Source organism: Pipistrellus hanaki (genome assembly GCF_964339955.1).
Source record: "Pipistrellus hanaki genome assembly, chromosome: 20".
Classification (NCBI taxonomy): domain Eukaryota; kingdom Metazoa; phylum Chordata; class Mammalia; order Chiroptera; family Vespertilionidae; genus Pipistrellus; species Pipistrellus hanaki.
Genome location: NC_140522.1, coordinates 9408150 through 9428354, shown reverse-complemented (window position 1 = coordinate 9428354; position 20205 = coordinate 9408150). Strand labels below are relative to the sequence as shown.

The window sequence follows — 20205 nt, the reverse complement described above, 5'->3', positions numbered from 1 at the left end:
AGTTCATGCCGAAACCGGTTTGGCTCAGTGGATAGAGCATCGGTCTGCGGACTGAAAGGTCCCAGGTTCGATCCCGGTCAAGGGCATGTACCTTGGTTGCGGGCACATCCCCAGTGGGGTGTGTGCAGGAGGCAGCTGATCAGTGTTTCTCTCTCATCGATGTTTCTAACTCTCTATCCCTCTCTCTTCCTCTCTGTAAAAAATCAATAAAATATATTTTAAAAAGTAAAAATAAAAAATAAATATATTTTGGTTAAGTTCAGAGAGAAAGGGAGAGACTGAAATGTCAAGGATGAGAGAATCGTGGATCAGCCGCCTCTTGCACGCCCCCTACTGGGGGATGGAGCCTGCAACCCCGGGCATGTGCCCTGACCCAGGAATCCATGACCTCCTGGTGCATAGGTGGACCCCTGAGCCACGCTGGGCGTGGGTGAGGATTTTTAATATGAATAAATTGTGCCCGCTGCTCTAAAGAAGTGGCGAACCGCAAAGCAGTGTATTGATTGCTATCTTGAAGTGTGAAAGAATGTTACAGGAACGCAGGCGGAGGGGAAAAAAATGTAAACAGCACTGATGTTAAAGCGTGTGGCTTATGGGAAGTGACTAACGCATCATCTAACGGGCTTGGAAGGGTATTGATTTGCGCCTGAAGCTGAAAAGATAAACTGAGGCCAGGTGGTAAGCTCTGTTGTGTTGCTCTGTATTCGCTCGCTCCTGGCAGGACTTAACTGTCAAAGATACTTGAATGCTGAAATGACATTTGTCATAGCTGAGGAAGGTTTACCATGTGTAGTGTGCAGAGCAGATTGGAATGAAGTGAGAGAAGCTAGACGTCTCTTAAAATGGCCAGAGCCTGAGATGATTGGCGAGTTGGAGAGGAGGAGGTACAGCCATTCATTTTGGCTTTGGATGGTGGGCGCACCATACAATATATAGATCTTAGAACGTAGAAACCCACACCTGAAACCTATATGATCATATTAACCAATATCCCAGTAAATTAAAAAATAAAACAAAAATCAAGAAAAATCGATGAAACCAAAAGCCGGTTTCTCAAAGATCAATAAAATGGATAAACTTCTAACCAGACTGATCAAAAGAGGACAGGACACACAAATGACCAATACCAGAAAGAAGAGAGATGATCTCACCATAGAATCTATGGACATTAAAAAGATAAGGGGATATTGGAAACATCTTTATACCAGTAAACCTGACAACTTAAATGAAATATGCAAATTCCCTTAAAGATACAAATTACCAAAGCTCAATCAAGAAAAATAGGTGACCCTTTAACCTTTTATTTATTAAAGAAATTGAAATTGTAATTTAAAATCTTTTCACAGAGACAACTCCAGTCAAAATTGTTTCACTGGTAAATTCTATCAAATACCCTGAGGTAGTTGAAAATAGAATAGAATAAAACTTTAGGGAAAGTCACTGTTGGAGCAGTTATGTATTAGCACTTAAAAATGTACAATAAGAAAAACAGAGGGCCAAGGGAAAGAGCTGAGAGAGCTTAGCGGTTGAACAAAAAAAGTGGGTGAAGGAGGTGCAGATGTGAATGGCGTGTTGGTGGGCACACTCTGGAAACTTCTAAAGGCAAACACTGCCACTCCAGGTGATTAGAAAATCGTACAGGATGGACTAGGACTTGGCTGTGAACTTGGTCAGTTTTACCATTTTAATTTCTCATGTCTTACCACCCCAAACGTGTGCACACCTTGTAGTTCATATCTAATGGTGGACGAAAAATGAGTCCATGCTTTGTTTTCTAAAGAAATCATCTCTTATTTCAGGTTGCCGAGGAGCCCAAGTAGAAGAGATATGGAGTTTAGAACCTGAGAGTTTTGAAAAATTAAAGTGAGTATCATTTTAGCCATGTTAAAAATTGTCTCCACGTAAGCAAACATTTGTCTATTTTTCTTGGACCACGCTAAGCTGAATACATGGATCTCCTTCAAGTGTTTTCAGTCCTATGAAATTGAATTACTACTCTCCTTTTATAACCACGAACCAGACGGTGGCTTCCAGATAAGGAGCTTGCTGCGGATTAGGAACTAAGTCCCTGCAATTCCATGCCAACAAAGTAATCAGTTGGTTTTGACAACATGCACATCTAGATCGTGGATTAGAACATGGAACCCATCTTCAGCATAAGAGACATGAATAAGAGGTCCATCTACAAAAGCATATTTCATAATGCATATTCATAGCAATGCAAACTTGTCTATACACTATCACATTGCTTCTGGAGGGCTGTGGTCCGGGTTCCTCTTCCCCCCACTCTGAGTAGAACCACCCCGCTGAGCCTTTCCTCACCGCCCACCTCGCTGCCTCCAAGCGCTGCTCCTGAATCGCGGAGGAGGGCAGGGGCGTTCTCACGGGTGGACACGTTCGTGGCTGGAGGCAAGCTGGCATCTAACGGGGGCAGCGGGGACCATTGGGATCTGGCCTCTGCTCTCACAGTGAGAAGGGGATGGTTTGCTCCCCCCACCGCCTCCTTCCCCACAAAAAGCGCAGTCGCTGTAGGTGGAATAAGAGATGAGTTTCGACTGAGTGATCAGGGGAGGTTAATTAAAGATGGGGCTTGGAACTGGCTTCAAAGGATAGGAGAGATTTTTTCTACGTGGAAGGCAGGAGACTGGAGAGAATCCTAGAGGGTCCATTGGGTGTCTCCTGGGCAACAGCAGTTCCTCAGGAAAGCAGTGACCCCCTCCTGTACGGGATGACAGCTCCCGTTCGCACTGGCATGAGGAGTGTTCGTGCATCCGAGAGTGACACGAAGTGACTCCCCGCGTTTCATAATGTATGTGCCATCGGCCACTTATCTGCAGACATCCGAGCTGCACTCTGCTCGTGTATATTGGAATTCAGCCTAGGTTGGCAGCTTCTTCTAGTTTTGCTTTATTCTTATTTCCTTTAAGTTAAGTGATATAGGGTAGGAATGAATAATCTGCAGATTTGAGAACAAGCCTTTCACTATGGTCCTTTTTTTAATTTTATTTAAAAAAAATATTTTTTTTTATTGAGTTTTTACAGAGAGGAAGAGAGAGGGAGAGAGAGTTAGAAACATTGATGAGAGAGAATCATCGATCGGCTGCCTCTTGCACACCCCCTACTGGGGATGTGCCCGCGACCAAGGTACATGCCCTTGACTGGAATCGAACCCGGGACCTTTTAGTCCGCACGCGCTCTATTCACTGAGCCAAACCGGTTTCGGCTATGGTTCTTTTTTAACCGTTGTAATTTTAAGTTTTATTAGCCTGTCTCAGGCAATGTTCTAGCAACTGAAGAGCAATAGAAAACTTAAAAAAAAATTTGAATTTACTTCATTTGCATTGTATTGGTTAAGTAGCTGAGTAAAATGTGATATACTGCCAGTGTGTTCAAGCAGCAGCAGGCTGTGGTGTCACTAACTTGTGTTTTATTCTGTAGGCCGGTTCACGGGCTAATTTTTCTTTTCAAGTGGCAGCCAGGAGAGGAACCAGCAGGCTCCGTGGTTCAGGACTCCAGACTCGACACAATCTTTTTTGCCAAGCAGGTATGGTCCTTGGGTGCTCCATGTCTAGTGAACAATCTTTCTTATAAGACAGGACTCTATTTCCCCATGTGTTCGGAATGGAGCAGCACTCAGCTCTCTGTCTTTGGACCCCCTTTACGTTCTGCAAAATGATTGAGCTCCCCACACAACTCATCCACTTAGAGAGGCAGTAACACTGGCTGACTGAGGCTAACCATATGTTCTAGTTGGAGGTGTGTGTGTCTGGATCATTGATGAATAAAATGTTGAGGGAAGAAATTATTTAATAATCAGTGTGTGTGTGTGTGTGTGTGTGAAGATCCAGAACGGACAGTTTGGTAGTGTTTCCCTGTAAAACATCGTTGCCTAGCTACCATTTCACTGATGAGGAAGGTGAGGTCTCATCCCCTCCACACCCCCTGGGATTGGAACCTACAGTCCGGGCATGTGTCCTGACCAGGAATCAAACCGTGACCTCCTGGTTCATAGGTTGACGCTCAACCACTGAGCTGGCCAGGCTGCTCTTCTAACAAGTTGATGGATGGTGTCTCCACTTTTCGGTCTCCTAGGTCATTAATAATGCGTGTGCTACGCAAGCCATAGTAAGCGTGCTGCTGAACTGCACTCATCAAGACGTCCATCTAGGAGAGACGTTGTCCGAGTTTAAAGAATTCTCACAAAGCTTCGATGCAGCTGTGAGTGCCGCCTTCTTCTTCCCAAGGTGCCCTTCTTGGTGTCTTTCTGATTTTAACGGGCAGCTTTGACGCATTCTTTCAGATGAAAGGTTTGGCGCTGAGCAACTCAGACGTGATCCGACAGGTGCACAACAGCTTCGCCAGGTGAGAGACTCGGCGCCGAGCCGACCCCGCGTCCTCCTCGCCCCGCTTGCCTCTCACTGCTCCCTTCCTCACTGCAGACAGCAGATGTTTGAGTTCGACGCGAAGCCCCCGACCAAAGAGGAGGATGCATTTCACTTTGTCAGCTACGTCCCCGTGAACGGAAGACTCTACGAGCTGGACGGCCTGCGGGAGGGACCGATTGACCTAGGTAGCCGGTCCCTGTCCCCGCCGTTTCCCTCCGGGCCGGGAGAAAACGGGACTCGCCTCTGTGCTAGCCTCCGTGCCGCAGAGATTGGAGGGGGTGGCGACGGCGGTGGCCACGTAGGGCGCTATCGGGACACCCCCACGCTCTTCGGTCCTTCGTGACGTTAGCAGATAGGAAGGGCATGCCGACCACTGCCGTTCAGTTGGGACCTTTAATTTTTTTCCTAAGAGAAAAACATATTAACCCATAGATTGCATCATTTATTATTTATTAATTTTTTTCTTTTTTTAATTTTAATTTTTAAATATATTTTATTGATTTTTTACAGAGAGGAAGAGAGAGAGATAGAGAGTTAGAAACATCCATGAGAGAGAAACATCCATCAGCTGCCTCCTGCACACCCCCTATCGGGGATGTGCCTACAACCAAGGTACATGCCCTTGACCGGCGAACCCAAGACCTTTCAGTCCGCAGACCAGTGCTCTATCCACTGAGCCAAACCAGTTTTGGCTATTACTTATTTTTTTAGTTAACTTTCACAAAAGTGTATGGATTTCAATAAATAAGAATGGAAGCTGAGCACAGCTATGATAAAAGGATTTTGGCCAGCCTAAGTGTTTTATAAAAAGAGGTGCTTCGGAGCACGGGTAAGGAGTGGTGCTGAGGCTGACTCTCGCTGACGGAAATCTCCCCCCTCCCTCCAGGGGCCTGCAGCCAGGACGACTGGATCAGCGCCGTGAGGCCTGTCATCGAGAAGAGAATACAGAAGTAAATGCCCTGCTAAGCCCCTCGCATGACCTTCTGGTTTGGTTTTAAGAAAACTTTCATTTTTATGTTAGCAGTGCTCACTGTCTGCCTGCCTCTGATTCCTGGGTTCAGGGAGCCTGTGTCGGAAAACCTCTAGGTCCTGCCCTGTCGTTAGCGGAATTAAACTCAGATCTCCATCAAGTCAGATGTTTCATGCAGCTACTTTGCAGAGTTTTGTTTTGAGCATATGTTTCTTAGTTAAATTAAACTTTTTGAGATAGTTATAAAAAGAATGCAGAGTGATCCTGTGTGCCCTTCACCCTGCAATTGGTGACGCCTTGCAAAACTATGGCAGTGCCATGGCCAGGATACTGATATTGGCACCATCAAGGTACCGAGTAATTCCCAGGAGTGCTCAGGTGCCCATGTAGATAGAGCCTCAGCCACCTCCCTCCCCTGCCACCCCCCACATCACTTGTCATTTTAAAAAAATCTATATATATAAAAGCCCAGCGACCGGTGGCTATGACACGCATTGTGGTAGCCAACCAGCTTGATCCGAGCCCTGATAGGCTAACCCCCGGCCGGCCAGGCCCCTGATTGGCCTCCAACACCCTGATTGGGGGCCAGGCCAGCCAACTGCCCATGGCCCATCTCCCCCACTGGCCTGGCCCGATGAGCCCCCATCAGCGCGGGCCTGCTGGACCCCAGGCATGCACGAATTTGTGCACTGGGCCGCTAGTGTTAGATAAATGGAATCATGCAGCGAGTCACCTTTTTGGACTAGGTTAAGTGTATCAATAGTTGATTCTTTTAGAACAGTAGTCTGTGGTATGGATATACCGCTTTTTTGCCCACTCACTCACTGAAGGATATCTGGATCATCTCCAGTTTTTGGCTGTTACGGATAAAGCTATAACAGACATGTAGGCAGGTTGTGTGTGAGCCTAAGCTTTCATTGCCCTGGGGTAACTGCCCAAGGGCACACTGCTGAGTTGTATGGTAAAGGCACGTTTCATTTTTTAAAAAACCGCCAAACTCTTTTGTGGCGTGGCTGTACCATTTCACATTCCCACTCTTCATGTACGAGGGATCCAGTTTCTACCCGGCCTCCGCTAGCATTTGTATTTTTATTTCCGTTCTGATTGGTGGGCGATGATGTTTCATCATGATTTGAATATGCATTTCCCTAGTGACTAACGACGTGTGCCTTTTGCCTGTTTTGTATGTAATTAGATGGTTTCTTTTTTGACGGTTGAGCCTTGAAGTTCTCTTCCTACTCTAGATACCGCTGGTCCTTAGGCACCTTGCCTGCAAATACTGTCCCAGCCTGCAGCCCATCCCCCTTTTGATGCGTGGTCTTTCTTTCTTTTCTTTTTTTTTTTTTTTAATATATATTTTATTGATTTTTTACAGAGAGGTAGGGAGAGGGATAGAGAGCTAGAAACATCGATGAGAGAGAAACATCCATCAGCTGCCTCCTGCACACCCCCTTTCGGGGATGTGCCCACAACCAATGTACATGCCCTTGACTGGAATCGAACCCAGGACCTTTCAGTCCTCAGACCGACGCTCTATCCACTGAGCCAAACCGGTTTTTGACTGATGCGTGGTCTTTCTGAGCAAACGTTCTCAATCTCCTTGAATTGCCTTTCCCACCATGAATTGTATGTTTATGCCAAATCTTAAGAATTCTTTCCCTAGCCCTTGATTCCAGAGATTTTGCTATTGTCTTTTATAGGCTTATTGTGGTTTAACGGTTTTCATTGAAGTCTGTGATTTATTTGGAGTTAATTTTTTATACACGGCCTGTGGCTGTTCACCTGCTAAGCACCCCTGGGTGAGCAAGCTGTCCTTCCTCCACGGAGCTGCCCCCACACCTGGCACAGAATTGTGGGCGTACGTGTTCGGGAGTTTCTGTCCCACTGATGTGTGTGTCAGTCTTGGTTACTGTGGCTTAAGTCTTGACCTCAGGGGCAGTGACGCCTCCTGCTTTTATTCCTTTGCTTGCGAATTGTTCTAGCCGTTATGGATCTTCCCCTTCCATGCAGATTCCAGTGTAAGCTTGTATCTACTAAAATTCTTGCTGGGGCTTGGATAGAAATTGTGTGAAACATTTGTATCAATGTGAGGAGAAGTGGCATCTTTACTGTGTGGACTCTCCCAATGCATGAACCACTGACTGGTCTCCCAGAGAACCATGGGCAATCCCAGCGGATTATCTTAATTGTAATGGTGTTATGATTCTTTATGACATTATATACTTGACCTTTTTTTTAGGTACAGCGAAGGTGAAATTCGATTTAACTTAATGGCCATCGTGTCTGACAGGAAAATGATATATGAACAGAAGATAGCGGAGTTGCAGAGACAACTTGCTGAGGTTTGTGGCCATGTTTTCTGATTTCTTTATTTTCCCAGGGGAAGGATTTATGCCTTCCCTCCTCCCTCCTCCTCTTTCTTTCTCCTTTCGGTAAAAGTAGACTGAATCCAGTGTCCTGAGTGGTGGGAAGAGAACACCCTCAGGAGTCAGGCTGCCTAGATTCAGCTCTGTGGTGGATGCGTTAATTTGAGTGTATTTTCTTATGTCTCAGTTTCTTATGTAAAATGAGGATAATAGTATTTTCCTTAGAAGGTTGTTATGAGGATTAACTATGATAATATATGTAAACCACTTTAAACAGTGACTGAGAAGCAGTGTGTGCTAAATGAGCGTTAGCAATTATTTACTGTCATTTAGTTATGCAAGTTGTTAGATTGCATTTTTCACAGAATCAATTGGATACATTTATTTATTATTTTTTAAAATGTATTTTTATTGATTTTAGAGAGGGAGAGGGAGAGATAGAAACATCAGTGATGAGAAACATTGATCAGCTGCCTCATGCATGTCTCCTACTGGGGATTGAGCCCACAACCCAGGCATGTACCCTTGGCTGGAATCGAACCCAGGACCCTTCAGTATGCATGCTGATGATGCTCTATCCATCGAGCCAAACCAGCTAGGGCTCAATTGGGTACATTTAGACTCACATATAATCTTTACTAGTCTTTATGATTATCATTCTATAGTGAATAGGATTAGAGAGAATTAGTAACAGACAAAAAGACCTTTTTACATTCTTTGACCACATTTTCTTAAGAGTATATTTAAGCAAATTTATAGTTGAATGGAAGGGTATAGATTTAAGTATATTACAGTATAGACTACTTTTAGGTAAACAGTATATAGTGCAGAATATAGAAATATGAAGGTGGTATTTAGGGCTTTTATCCTTGAATATTACATTTATTCGGCTGGAATTCTGTTACCGTATTAAGGGTAAAATTTTAAAGGAATTGTACTGTGTCTATCACTTGAAAATATTCTGCACTTAAGACTCAGTTATTAGGGTGTGCTTTTCTTTCCTTTTCTCTAAGGAGGAACCCATGGATACGGATCAGGGTAGTATGCTAAGTGCTATTCAGTCAGAACTCGCCAAAAATCAGATGCTCATCGAAGAAGAAATGCAGAAATTAAAAAGATATAAGGTATTTAAAAAATTTTGTTCCTTTAATGTTTTAAAATGGGGTGGTTTATTTTGACATGAAGGTATGTATAATAGTGATCACTTTTCTCCCATTATTTATTAGTTTTCAGAATGAGTTGATTCCCTGGCATTCTACAAAAGTAACTAGTGAGCTGTTTTTTAAATTTTTTAAAAAGTATTTTGAACAGATTTTTAACCTATTTGATGTTAAAGTTCACTGCAGATATTGCTGATGCTCAGATCATCCCCCCTTTGGCCAGTAGGGGTCACTGCAAACTGCCTCCTGTGTCCTTTGACATGACTGTTCATCCTTTGTAGCTTCTGTTCTAGTAACATGTGTGTCAGGCCCATCTTTTACATTTCCCGCCTCAGACCTGGAATCCACCATTTCTTCCAGAAGCTCTGGGTCCTTTGGTGGAAGTGGTATTAGAAGCCATCTCTCTGGATACTCAGTGATACTGATTGGCCTTTATTTCTAGACCCTTTCAGAGCTAAGAAATATATATATATATATATAAAAATTTTTTGTTTAATTTTTGGAGAGAAAAATATAATGAGAGTTCCTGTTAATGTTCATATTTAGGATTAAAGGGTTTATACTTGAAGCTAAGCATTTGATCTTTTCTCTTAATCTGAAAATCTTGGTTCCTAACAACAGTAACACAATTACTTATTTGCTTTATGCTATAAATATATTGCATTTTGTATGTAAAGAGATATTTACATGCTTTATGCTATACATACACTCACATATATATATGTACATATATACATATATATACACACACACACATGTATATATATACACGTACATACACTAGTATACTAGAGGCCTGGTGCACAAATGAATAAGGTCCCTTGGCCTGGCCTGCAGGATCGGGCTGAAACCGGCTCTCCAACATCCCCTGAGGGATCCCAAATTGAGAGAGGGCACAGGCCAGGCCGAGGGACCCCACTGGTGCATGCACAGTCAAGACCAGGGAGGGACGCAGGAGGTTGGCCAGCCAGGGAGGGACCCTGGGAGGGCTCCAGGGTCTGTCGGGCCATCTCCCTCAATCCCATTCTGCCAGACCCCAGCAGCAAGCTAACCTACTGGTTGGAGCCTCAGCCCCCTGGTGGTCAGTACATGTCAACAAGTGGTTGACTGTCTGCCCCCTGGTGGTCAGTGCATGTCATAGCAAGCAGTTTTAGCATATCATTAGCATATTATACTTTGGTTGAACGGACAACCAGACACTTAGCATGTTAGGCTTTTGTTATATAGGATAGGATATATATATATATATATATATATATATATATATATATATATATATATCAGAATAACAATACCAGGAATGTCATATTTTCCTTAGGGATATATCCTATCTTAAATGTATAATCAAAATACTATGTTTTGAAATTCACTTGAAAAATTTTCTCTTGGTGTGGTTCTATTACCAATTTGACACACAAGTGAGTTTATTTTTTTAAATTTTGCTTTCCAATCTTTTTAGGTTTTATAAAAAGATTATGTCAGTAGTAGTAAGCCATGCTCAGAAACTCTCCACATGTTTATTATATTAGTTTTATTCTCAGTGGGAACTGGATCTCATTATTTCTAATAGTTATTTCGATTTTGAGTTGTATGCAAAATCAGAATGTCAGAAACTTAGTGGAAATGCAAAGCTAGTGTGGTTTGATACCTGTTTTATTTTCAGATTGAAAATATCAGAAGGAAACATAATTACCTGCCGTTCATTATGGAATTGTTAAAGACGTTAGCAGAACACCAGCAATTAATACCACTAGTAGAAAAGGTAAGGATTTTAATGCTGAACGAACTCATATCTTTTTTGTCCTTGTGGAATTTATTTTTTTATTACAGTTGGCATTCAATACTGTTTTGTATGTGTACAGCACAGCAGACAGACATTATATACGTTACCTCTGACCAGTTAGGGGCCGTCACCCTAGGTAGTTATTACGGTATTGTTGACTAGATTAAATTAGATTTAGATTCTCCAAAAACAAAATTTCGTCTTAGCTTAAGTAGAGGTAAATATGTTGAAGCTTTTTGACTTTCGTTTGACTTTCATTTGTTTTAGATTCTAGGTGAGCATTAGTTCAGCCAGCTATATGTACACTAGAAACAAGGGCTGTCCCACTACCTCACCTCTCTGCCATGTCACAGTTCAGGCTGTGCTATATTAGAATGACGTTTAAAGCATTGCCTTTTCTTTAAGCTACTAACAAATCTTTTTTTTTTTTTTTTTTTAATATATTTTATTGATTTTTTTTTTTTTTTTTTACAGAGAGGAAGGGAGAGGGAGAGTTAGAAACATCGATGAGAGAGAAACATCGATCAGAGAGAAACATCCCCTACTGGGGATGTGCCCACAACAAAGGTACATGCCCTTGACCGGAATTGAACCTGGGACCCTTCAGTCCACAGGCCGACGCTCTATCCACTGAGCCAAACCGGTTTCGGCTATCTCCCTCTCTTAAAGTCAATAAAAAACATTTTTAAAATTTCTTTCTGCCCTAAGCGGTTTGGCTCAGTGGATAGAGCATTGGCCTGTGGACAAAAGGTCCCAGGTTCGATTCCAGTCAAGGGCATGTACCTTGATTGCGGGTATATCCTCAGTGGGAGGTGTGCAGGAGGCTGATGTTTCTAACTTTAACCGTCTCCCTTCCTCTCTGTAAAAAATCAATAAAACATATTAAAAAAAAATTTTTTTTTGGCCCTATCCACTGAGCCAAACCAGTTTTGGCAGGAAAGGACAATTCTTGATTAGTTTTAATGACAGTATAATTCCAGATTTTTTTATTTTTAAAAAAGCATATTAGGATAACGTAGCTTTTCAGCTTTTGCATTAGAACCGCCGTTCCCGTTGTGGACACAGGGTGGCAGTGTGTGAATGTCTGGTGTTAATGGAACACAATCCAGTCTGTCCTTGGCTGTTGCATTTGTGTTATTGAAGAGGTGGTTACTGACCTCGGAGCTTTTGTCTGTTTCTCCAAACTGCTTTTTTTCATTATGCACGCTGCATAGACAATATTGAAATATGTTTATTTCTTGTCTGTATGCAATGTTCTCTTCCTAGATTCTGAAGAGAACTCAGGTTATTATTTAAAATGTTTGAAATGTTTTAATTACTCAGCATTTATCCAGCTGCAGCTTTAACAATTACTCTTGTTAAAGCCTGCGGCTGTACACAGGAATAAGACACCTCTTCTTTCTTAAGCAACTTATGATAGAGCGGAGAAAAAAAAAATAAGTACCGAATAGCGGTTTTTTTGACAAGTGCCGGGTACAGTCACCATGCTCTAAAGCAGACCTTTGAGATTTTGTAAGATGCTCCCTTTAATCTCTAGGCAAAAGAAAAACAGAATGCAAAGAAAGCACAGGAGACCAAATGAAGAGGACACTGTAGCGTGTGCACACGTCTGCTTCTGCCTTTATTTCCATGGAAACCACTGAGCATGAGGAACGCGGAGCAGCACCCTGACTGGCTCAGTGCACGCTGGGCAGGAGTCCAGTCCGTCTTGTCTTTACTGCATGGATTCATAAAAGCCCCCTACCTGCATCGTGTGCATGTAGTGCCTGTTACAATAAAGGTGATGTCAAGAACACTTGCCCAAATCCCATTATTTGACACTGGATCTGAGAAATTCTGTGATTTCCCCACGTACGTAGCTACCGTAATGAATCTAGAAAAACGCGCAGATGATCTTCTCTACCTGTAATTGATATCATTAACCCTTTGATCTTTTAGCTCACTTTAAAAGCTTGAAGTTTATAAATGTCAGCTCTTGATTAAACTGGATCTCTTGTTCTCATCATTGATGGAATAAAAGGAAAATCAGTATTTCTGTCTTTGATATCTAAGTATTTTAAGGATTTTTAAACTGAATTTTATCTTCTATATCAATTATTTGGAAAAGTATGATTTTAGCGCAGATTATTTGAAAGGACAAAAGTACAGTTTCTAGTGATTTTCATGCTGCCAGTAGAAAAAGTAATAAACATCCCAACTTTATTTTTACAAACTCTTTTAATGTGTGGGGTTATTTCTTTCTGTGTTGTAAAGCTGTTTACTGACGGGGTCCTACATCAAAGCAATATTTCAGGTTAAGAACAGAGTGTCAGTCTTTAAGATTTCTGGTGGTACACTCAGAAATGGGCAACATTTTTTTCAAGCTGATAAGATACATTTTTGTAAAATATTGGAGATTTGAAAATTAAGCATATGTCCCTTTAAAAAAAAAAAAAAAAAAAAAAGGGGTGATAGTGGTGGTGCAGGGTCCTTGTGTGGCAATTTGAACAAAACTAGCCCAGCAGTTCCCAAGAGACACGTGCGGTTTGCCCCCAGGGGAGGTGTTTGCTTCCCATTGCTCTTGGAAGTTGCTTTTCTTCTTTTATAAAATTATTGCTATGTTCTTGTTCCTAATCTTCTTTTCCAAGTTAAACTCTAAGGGAGATTTTTAAAAACGGTGATCTACTTTTCGGGGCACATTTTTGAAACCGATACATGGCTTTTTAACGTGTTGTTATGGGAGAGCGTACCTGTCTTCCAGCCTCGGACACGTGACTTTTTTTTTTTTTTAATATGACTTTTTTAAGGATTGTTTTAAAGCTCACTTCGTTGTGGTATTATTAAATAATATGACAAAACCTGGTGGGAAATTGAGTAGAAAAGTTAATAGAATATCCTATATAATAAAGAAGTAATATGCAAATTGACCCTCATGCCCTCACAAAGATGGCTGCCTACGACCAGGCCACCAGGGGGGTTAGTGAGGGACGACCAAATGACTATAAACAAGTAGACTTCATGGGGCGACCAGGCCGGCAGGGGAGGGGCAATTGGGAGTTACCAGGCCAGCAAGGGGGGCAGTTAGGGGTGACCAGGCTGGCAGAGGGGGACAGTTAGGGGTGACCAGGCCAGCAAGGCGGGCAGTTAGGGGTGATCAGGCAGGCAGACAGGCAGGTGAGCGATTAGGAGCCAGTGGTCTAGGATTATGAGAGGGATGTCCAACTGCCAGCAGTCGGACATCCCCAAGGAGTCCCAGTATGGAGAAGGTGCAGGCTGGGCTGAGGGGACCCCTTCCCTCCCCACCCCCCCATGTACTAATTTCTTGCACCGGGCCTCTAGTTTTAATATAATTTCAGTTGGAGGTCATAAAGAAGAATTTCTAGTTTTCTGCTTGCTTGTGAGTGAATATATTTTGCTCTGGATACAGTAGTAATTATGGAGTGTTTTCAAAGCCAATAATATATATATATATATATATATATATATATATATATATATATATATATATATATATATATATATTTTTTAAATATATTTTATTGATTTTTTTATAGAGAGGAAGGGAGAGAGATAGAGAGCTAGAAATGTCAATGAGAGAGAAACATCGACCAGCTGCCTCTTGCACACCCTCTACCGGGGATGTGCCCGCAACCAACGTACATGCCCTTGACCGGAATCGAACCTGGGACCTTTCAGTCCGCAGACTGATGCTCTACCACTTTCATGCCAATCCGGTTTCGGCATGAAAGCCATAATATAATTTTTAAAAATGGTTCTGTAAGACTTATTGTAGGCTAATCTTGATCCCATTCATTTCAACTTAATGGATGTACGCTCTTTTATAGAGGCTTACATTGTTTTGAAATAAATATTTATTATCGGAAGCATTACACCTATTCCCTTCTTTCCCTCATTGACCTAAGCCTGCCCCTGACCCCTGGCCAAGGCTTATATATTTCTGAAAGCAACACAAGGAGTACCCAGTAATCAAGACAATGTGATACTGTCCTGAGGCTCAGCAAGGAAGTCAGTGGGCTAGAAGAGAGAACCTAAAAACCAATTCATATTTGCATGGCCACCTGACTTTGGACAAAGGTTAGCAAAGGAATCTAACAGAGCAGGAAAGTCTTAGACAAATGCCACCCAAACGGCTAAGCATCCATGGTGGGTCATATGAACCATGACCCCCTACCTCACAGAAATGAATTTAAGATGATGGACCATAGATCTAAATGCAAACAATCCTAAATTAGTGTTCATCAAAACAATACACTTGTCATTGAAAGATGCTTTTAACAAGAGATATTACATGACATTTAAAAAGCTACACTAACAAAAGAGTAAGATGCAAATTGACCATACTTTTTGTGATGCCCACCAACCAATCAGGAGTAAGTATGCAAATTAACTGAAGCTACCCAGCCAGGACTCTCCTGGCATTTTAAATACGATATTTTCCTTTCTTCCTCCTAGTTCTATTTTTATTTTTTAATTCTCATCCAAGGATATTTTTCTTTCTTTAAAAAAAAATATATATTTTATTGATTTTTTACAGAGAGGGATAGAGAGTTAGAAACATCCATGAGAGAGAAACATCAATCAGCTGCCTTCTGCACACCCCCACCAGGGATGTGTCCACAACCAAGATACATGCCCCTGACCGGAATCAAACCCAGGACCCTTCAGGGCCTGGCCTGGGAGGAGTCTGCAGCCGAGGTACATGTCCTTGGCCAGAATCGCAGGCTAATGCTCTACCCACTGAGCCAAACCCGCTAGGGTTGTTCCTCCTCCTACTTTTTTTCCCCCCTTTGACTCACACAATCCGTAGGCTGGGTGACTCATCATGTGGTCCACACACCAACACCGTGAGCATCACCGAGGAAGGTGCTAGAAATGCAGACTTTTCTGGGCCCCAGCCCCAGGGGCATCAAAATCTGCAATTAATGAGATGCCCAGTCGATGCCTACATTAAAATTTAACAAGCACAACCTTGCTATTTTTACATCTGTGGGATACATGTTTCCATAACCAGTGGGCACTACTATGCTTGCTCATTTTCTGCACTTTAGAAATTGGTTCTGGGAGTTTTACAGTTTTGGAGGCAAAATGCAGAAGTGCCATCTATTAGAAAATGTATCGGGAATGAAATGCAAAGCCATTCTCAGTGAGTCAGGTACCAGCCTCAGCAATTTTGCACATTAACTCAAATCCTCAAAAGAGACGAAGTAGATCCTATGATCCCATTTAAAAAAATATATATTTTATTGATTTTTTTTTACAGAGAGGAAAGGAGAGGGATAGAGAGTCAGAAACATCAATGGGAGAGAAACATCGATCAGCTTTCTCCTGCACACCCCCTACTGGGGCTGTGCCCGCAACCAAGGTACATGCCCTTGACTGGAATCGAACCTAGGACCTTTCAGTCCTCAGGCTGACACCCTATCCACTGAAACAAACTGGTCAGAGCCTGTAACCCCATTTTCCAGATGAGGACAGGAAAGCACTAAGATAGTAAGTAACTTGCTCAAGGTCACATAGCCACAAAGTGGTAGACCTGGGGATTCAGACCAAGCTAACTGACTCCTGAATTCATACATTCTTCCCTCCCTTTCTTCTTTCTCTCTCTCTCTCTCTCCCTTCTCCCCCTCCCATTCTTAGAGGTGAAAGTTGCATCATGGGCAGAATCCGCCAATGGAGACAGTCACGTGAGAGCGTGATTTTGGGATTTGTTAGTTTATGGGAGACAGTGGTGGCCTTGCTGAGCTATCAAAGAATGCATAGGCTGAGTGGTAACCATGAGCTCTGGGAGGCAGTGGCTCCAGTGGGCTGGTAATTATAATGTTCCTGATGAGAAACTAGCTCTGGGGTTGGGCCTCCCCGGGCTGTGTCTCCTAATGAGGTTACCAAAGTCCAACATCTGACCTTCCCAGCTTAGGACTGGAGGCATCGAGAGCGCACCCACCCCATCGAGGCCATCAGCGCCCTGGATGGCAGAGAAAACGCAATAAAACTTGCCGGAGACTAAACGTACGCCTGGGAGACAATTTATGAATTTACTTTGCAATTATGACTGCCAGGCAGAGCAGACATTCCTATCTGCCTGTCAATACATTCTCTCTCCTTGGCAGATTAACTCATCGAGGAAAGCAAATGAAGTCCAGAAGGCTGGCTGGCCCTAGGACTGGTCCAGAGGAAATTGTGTTTTAGAGACACTGGCTGCCATAGCTTGGGGTGCGCTGTGCCATGTCAGCACTAACCACGTCTTTCTGGGCTGCTACATGCCTTGGTCACAGTGTTACCTGCCTCCTTCTCCGACATAAGGGTAGAGAAATGATGATAACTTTTTAAAAAATAAATATATATATATTTTATTGATTTTTTTACAGAGAGGAAGAGAGAGGGATAGAGAGTTAGAAACATCGATGAGAGAGAATCATCAATCAGCTGCCTCTTGCCCACCCCCTACTGGGGATGTGCCCGCAACCAAGATACATGCCCTTGACCAGAATCGAACCCGGGACCCTTCAGTCCTCAGGCCGACGCTCTATCCACTGAGCCAAACCGGTTCCGGCCAATGACAACTTTTTAAGCAACGAAATTGTCACTTTCCTGGTTGACATTTTCCTACTCCCTTTCTCATTTCAACAAATGCTCCCAAATACACTGAAGTTTATACCTATCTGATTTCAATTTCATTCTGATCTGTCTTCTTTTTAAAAAATATTTTATTGATTTTTTATAGAGAGGAAGGGAGAGGGATAGAGAGTTAGAAACATTGATGAGAGAGAAACATCAACCAGCTGCCTCCTGCACACCCACCACTGGGGATGTGCCCGAAACCAAGGCACATGCCCTTGACTGGAATCGAACCCGGGACCTTTCAGTCTGCAGGCCAACGCTTATCCACTGAGCCAAACCGGTTTTGGCATGTCTTCTTTTTTAAACAAATATTTTGTTTATTAATTTCAGAGAGGAAGGGAGAGGGAGAGAGAGAGAGAAACATCAACGATGAGAGACAATCATTGACTGGCTGCCTCCTGCACGCCCACACCGGGGATCCAGCCTGCAACCCGGGCATGCGTCCCAGGTGGGAATCAAACCGTGACCTCCTGGTTCATAGGTTGACCCTTAACCACTGAGCTACACTGGCCGGGCCACAAATTTCGAATGCCATATTTTACTATCAGTAAGTGTCAAGATAGAAGCCCTATTCCACATACCACATGACAGTATGAGAATGGTAGAGCCAAGATTGAAGATATGCTTAAGCATCCCCTTATGCATTCATTCATTCATTCATTCATCCACTCATTCATTCAAAAGGTATTTATGAAGCACTTCCTCTGAGTCAGGCTCAAAACTGAGTCTCCGGGATCCACAGAGGAAAAAGACACACACTCTTACTCTGTAGGCTTGAGCTGGATTTTAACCTTGTGGGAAGAGAGTATTCCCTGGCTGTAGCTTCCCCACAGAGCAGCGACGACAGGAGGATAACTCTTACCAGCACATTAGACAAAACAGTCTAAAATGAGTCTCCTCTGCCCCTTAGACAGTACTAAGGTTTAGTATTTGGACCAAATGTTTACGAACTGACCTCCACTTGAGAGACCAACGGACTGTTTTTGAGGTCACGGTGTGTTCATTCCTGTCCACTTCTTTCCTTTTGCAGATTCAGTAACAGCTTTTTTTTTGGGGGGGTGGGGGTGGGGGAGTGATGGAGGGTAGGAAATAGGGGAGAGAAGAGAACAGGTGTTAGCCAACATCCGGTTTAGATTCCAGATAGATAAGAAGTAGCAACGGCAACGTTTCAATTTCTAGCAGCTCTGGGGGCTGCGGGCTCCTCCAGGACCTGGGAATTAGGAAGTAAGATTGGTCCCGAAGGCGTAGTGGTAAAGTCAACACAGAACAGATAGGGTACAAAAGCAGGCAGTCCCTAGGATGAGGCCCTCGGTGCCCAGGCCACTTAGACGTGACTATAACCCACAGGCTATAGTCCCATGCCTACAGAGCAGGTCGGTAATTAGCTGACCAGGTAGTAAGGTGTTTACTAAGTTCACAGTGATATTCTTCACGTCCACAAATACATGGGATTGCCTCCATTTTTCTTCTTTCTTTTGAAATTTTAATATGTTTTTTATTGATTTCAGAGAGAGGAAAGGAGAGGGATAGAGAGACAGAAACATCGAGGAGAGAGAAACATCATCGATCGGCTGCCTCCTGCCCGACCCCCATTGGGGATCAAACCGGCAACCTGGGCCTGTGTCCGGACTGGGAATCAAACAGGGACCTCATGGTTCATGGGTTGACACCCAACCACTGAGCCACACCAGCTGGGCTTATTATGATGATGTTTTAATTGTTGTAAGCAAGAGATTTAGTGAACGACCAGGCCAGCGTTACTAGACAATGGAGTTGCTTCTGTTCTTTTCTACATGTAAAAATTGTCAGGGTTTACTAGTAGTTCTTTTATTTTTATCTTTTAGGTTTCCTACTAGCAGTCCTTAATTAATTTTTAAAAAAATCAATAGTAATTTCTTAATAATTTTTTATTGAACTCAGAGGGGTGACCTTGGCTAATAAATGATACAAGCTTCAAGGGTACCACTCTATAATACATCATCTGTTTATTATATTGTGTGTTTACCATCCCAAGTCGATTGTAATTTCAATAAAAATGAATGTAGTTCTTATCTCTGCAGTGGAGGTATACCTTGTGTTTTAGTGCTCCTTGATTATAGTGGACTTAATCACTTGTGTATTTAATGGCCATTTGTATGTCTTGGCTAGTGAAGTACCTGTCATATGTTCAGCTCATTTTCCTTTAAAAAAAAAAAATATATATATATATATATATATATATATATATATATATATATATATATATATATTTACTGATTTTTTTTAGAGAGAAAGAGAGAGGGATAGAGAGTTAGAAACATCGATCAGCTGCCTCCTGCACACCCTCTACTGGTGATGTGCCTGCAACCAAGATACATGCCCTTGACAGGAATCGTACCTGGGACCCTTCAGTCCGCAGGCCGACGCTCTACCCACTGAGCCAAACCAGTTAGGGCCAGCTCATTTTCCTTTTGATGCGTTCATATTTTTGTTCTCCACTTGTAAGAGCTTTTTAGAAATTAAGAAATGTTGCTTTGCAAGAGGAAGCTGAGGTATGATTTCTCATTCTCCTCTGCTATCAGGTTACACCATCAATCAGGAGGAGAAACGTTGATACACGTGGCTGGAGGCTGGTGAATCCGGAAGGACCATTCCCTGAACGTACACTGAGCGTCAGGCACGGGGGCCTCATTTCCATGGACCCGCCACTTGTCCAGGGTTGCCAAACCGCAGCCTCTCGCCACCTCCTCCCTCCCCTCCCTGCTCTTCCCAGCGGGAGGTGACTCCATCATCCATCCTCGGTGTCTTCACCTGCATCTTCTCGGTGACTCCTGCCTCTCAGCGCTGAGTGATGACTTAGCTGTTTCTGAGTCATGGCTTCTGGTGTACCTGTTCTTCCCACGGTGCCTCTCTGATCGCCTCTCACATCTGCTCCCACACAGGG

At 43.0% G+C, this 20205-nt stretch overlaps 1 protein-coding gene across 5 annotated transcripts in view; it reads left to right on the top strand.

Annotated features, from left to right (window-relative positions):
* Positions 1 to 20205, top strand: part of UCHL5 (ubiquitin C-terminal hydrolase L5) — a 22067-nt gene extending 1862 nt beyond the window's left edge. The window contains exons 2-11 of one of the 5 annotated variants that reach the window (XM_084868950.1): positions 1800 to 1863; positions 3439 to 3544; positions 4093 to 4218; positions 4301 to 4362; positions 4440 to 4570; positions 5272 to 5335; positions 7595 to 7697; positions 8735 to 8845; positions 10545 to 10643; positions 19844 to 20205. In XM_084868950.1, the coding sequence (XP_084725076.1) occupies positions 1800 to 1863; positions 3439 to 3544; positions 4093 to 4218; positions 4301 to 4362; positions 4440 to 4570; positions 5272 to 5335; positions 7595 to 7697; positions 8735 to 8845; positions 10545 to 10643; positions 19844 to 20044 (1067 nt within the window). In that variant the 3' untranslated portion in view covers positions 20045 to 20205. Of the gene's footprint in view, positions 1 to 1799; positions 1864 to 3438; positions 3545 to 4092; positions 4219 to 4300; positions 4363 to 4439; positions 4571 to 5271; positions 5336 to 7594; positions 7698 to 8734; positions 8846 to 10544; positions 10644 to 12201; positions 12882 to 19843 lie in introns of those variants that run through there. The other 4 variants (XM_084868949.1, XM_084868948.1, XM_084868952.1 and 1 more) reach the window with 4 other exon arrangements.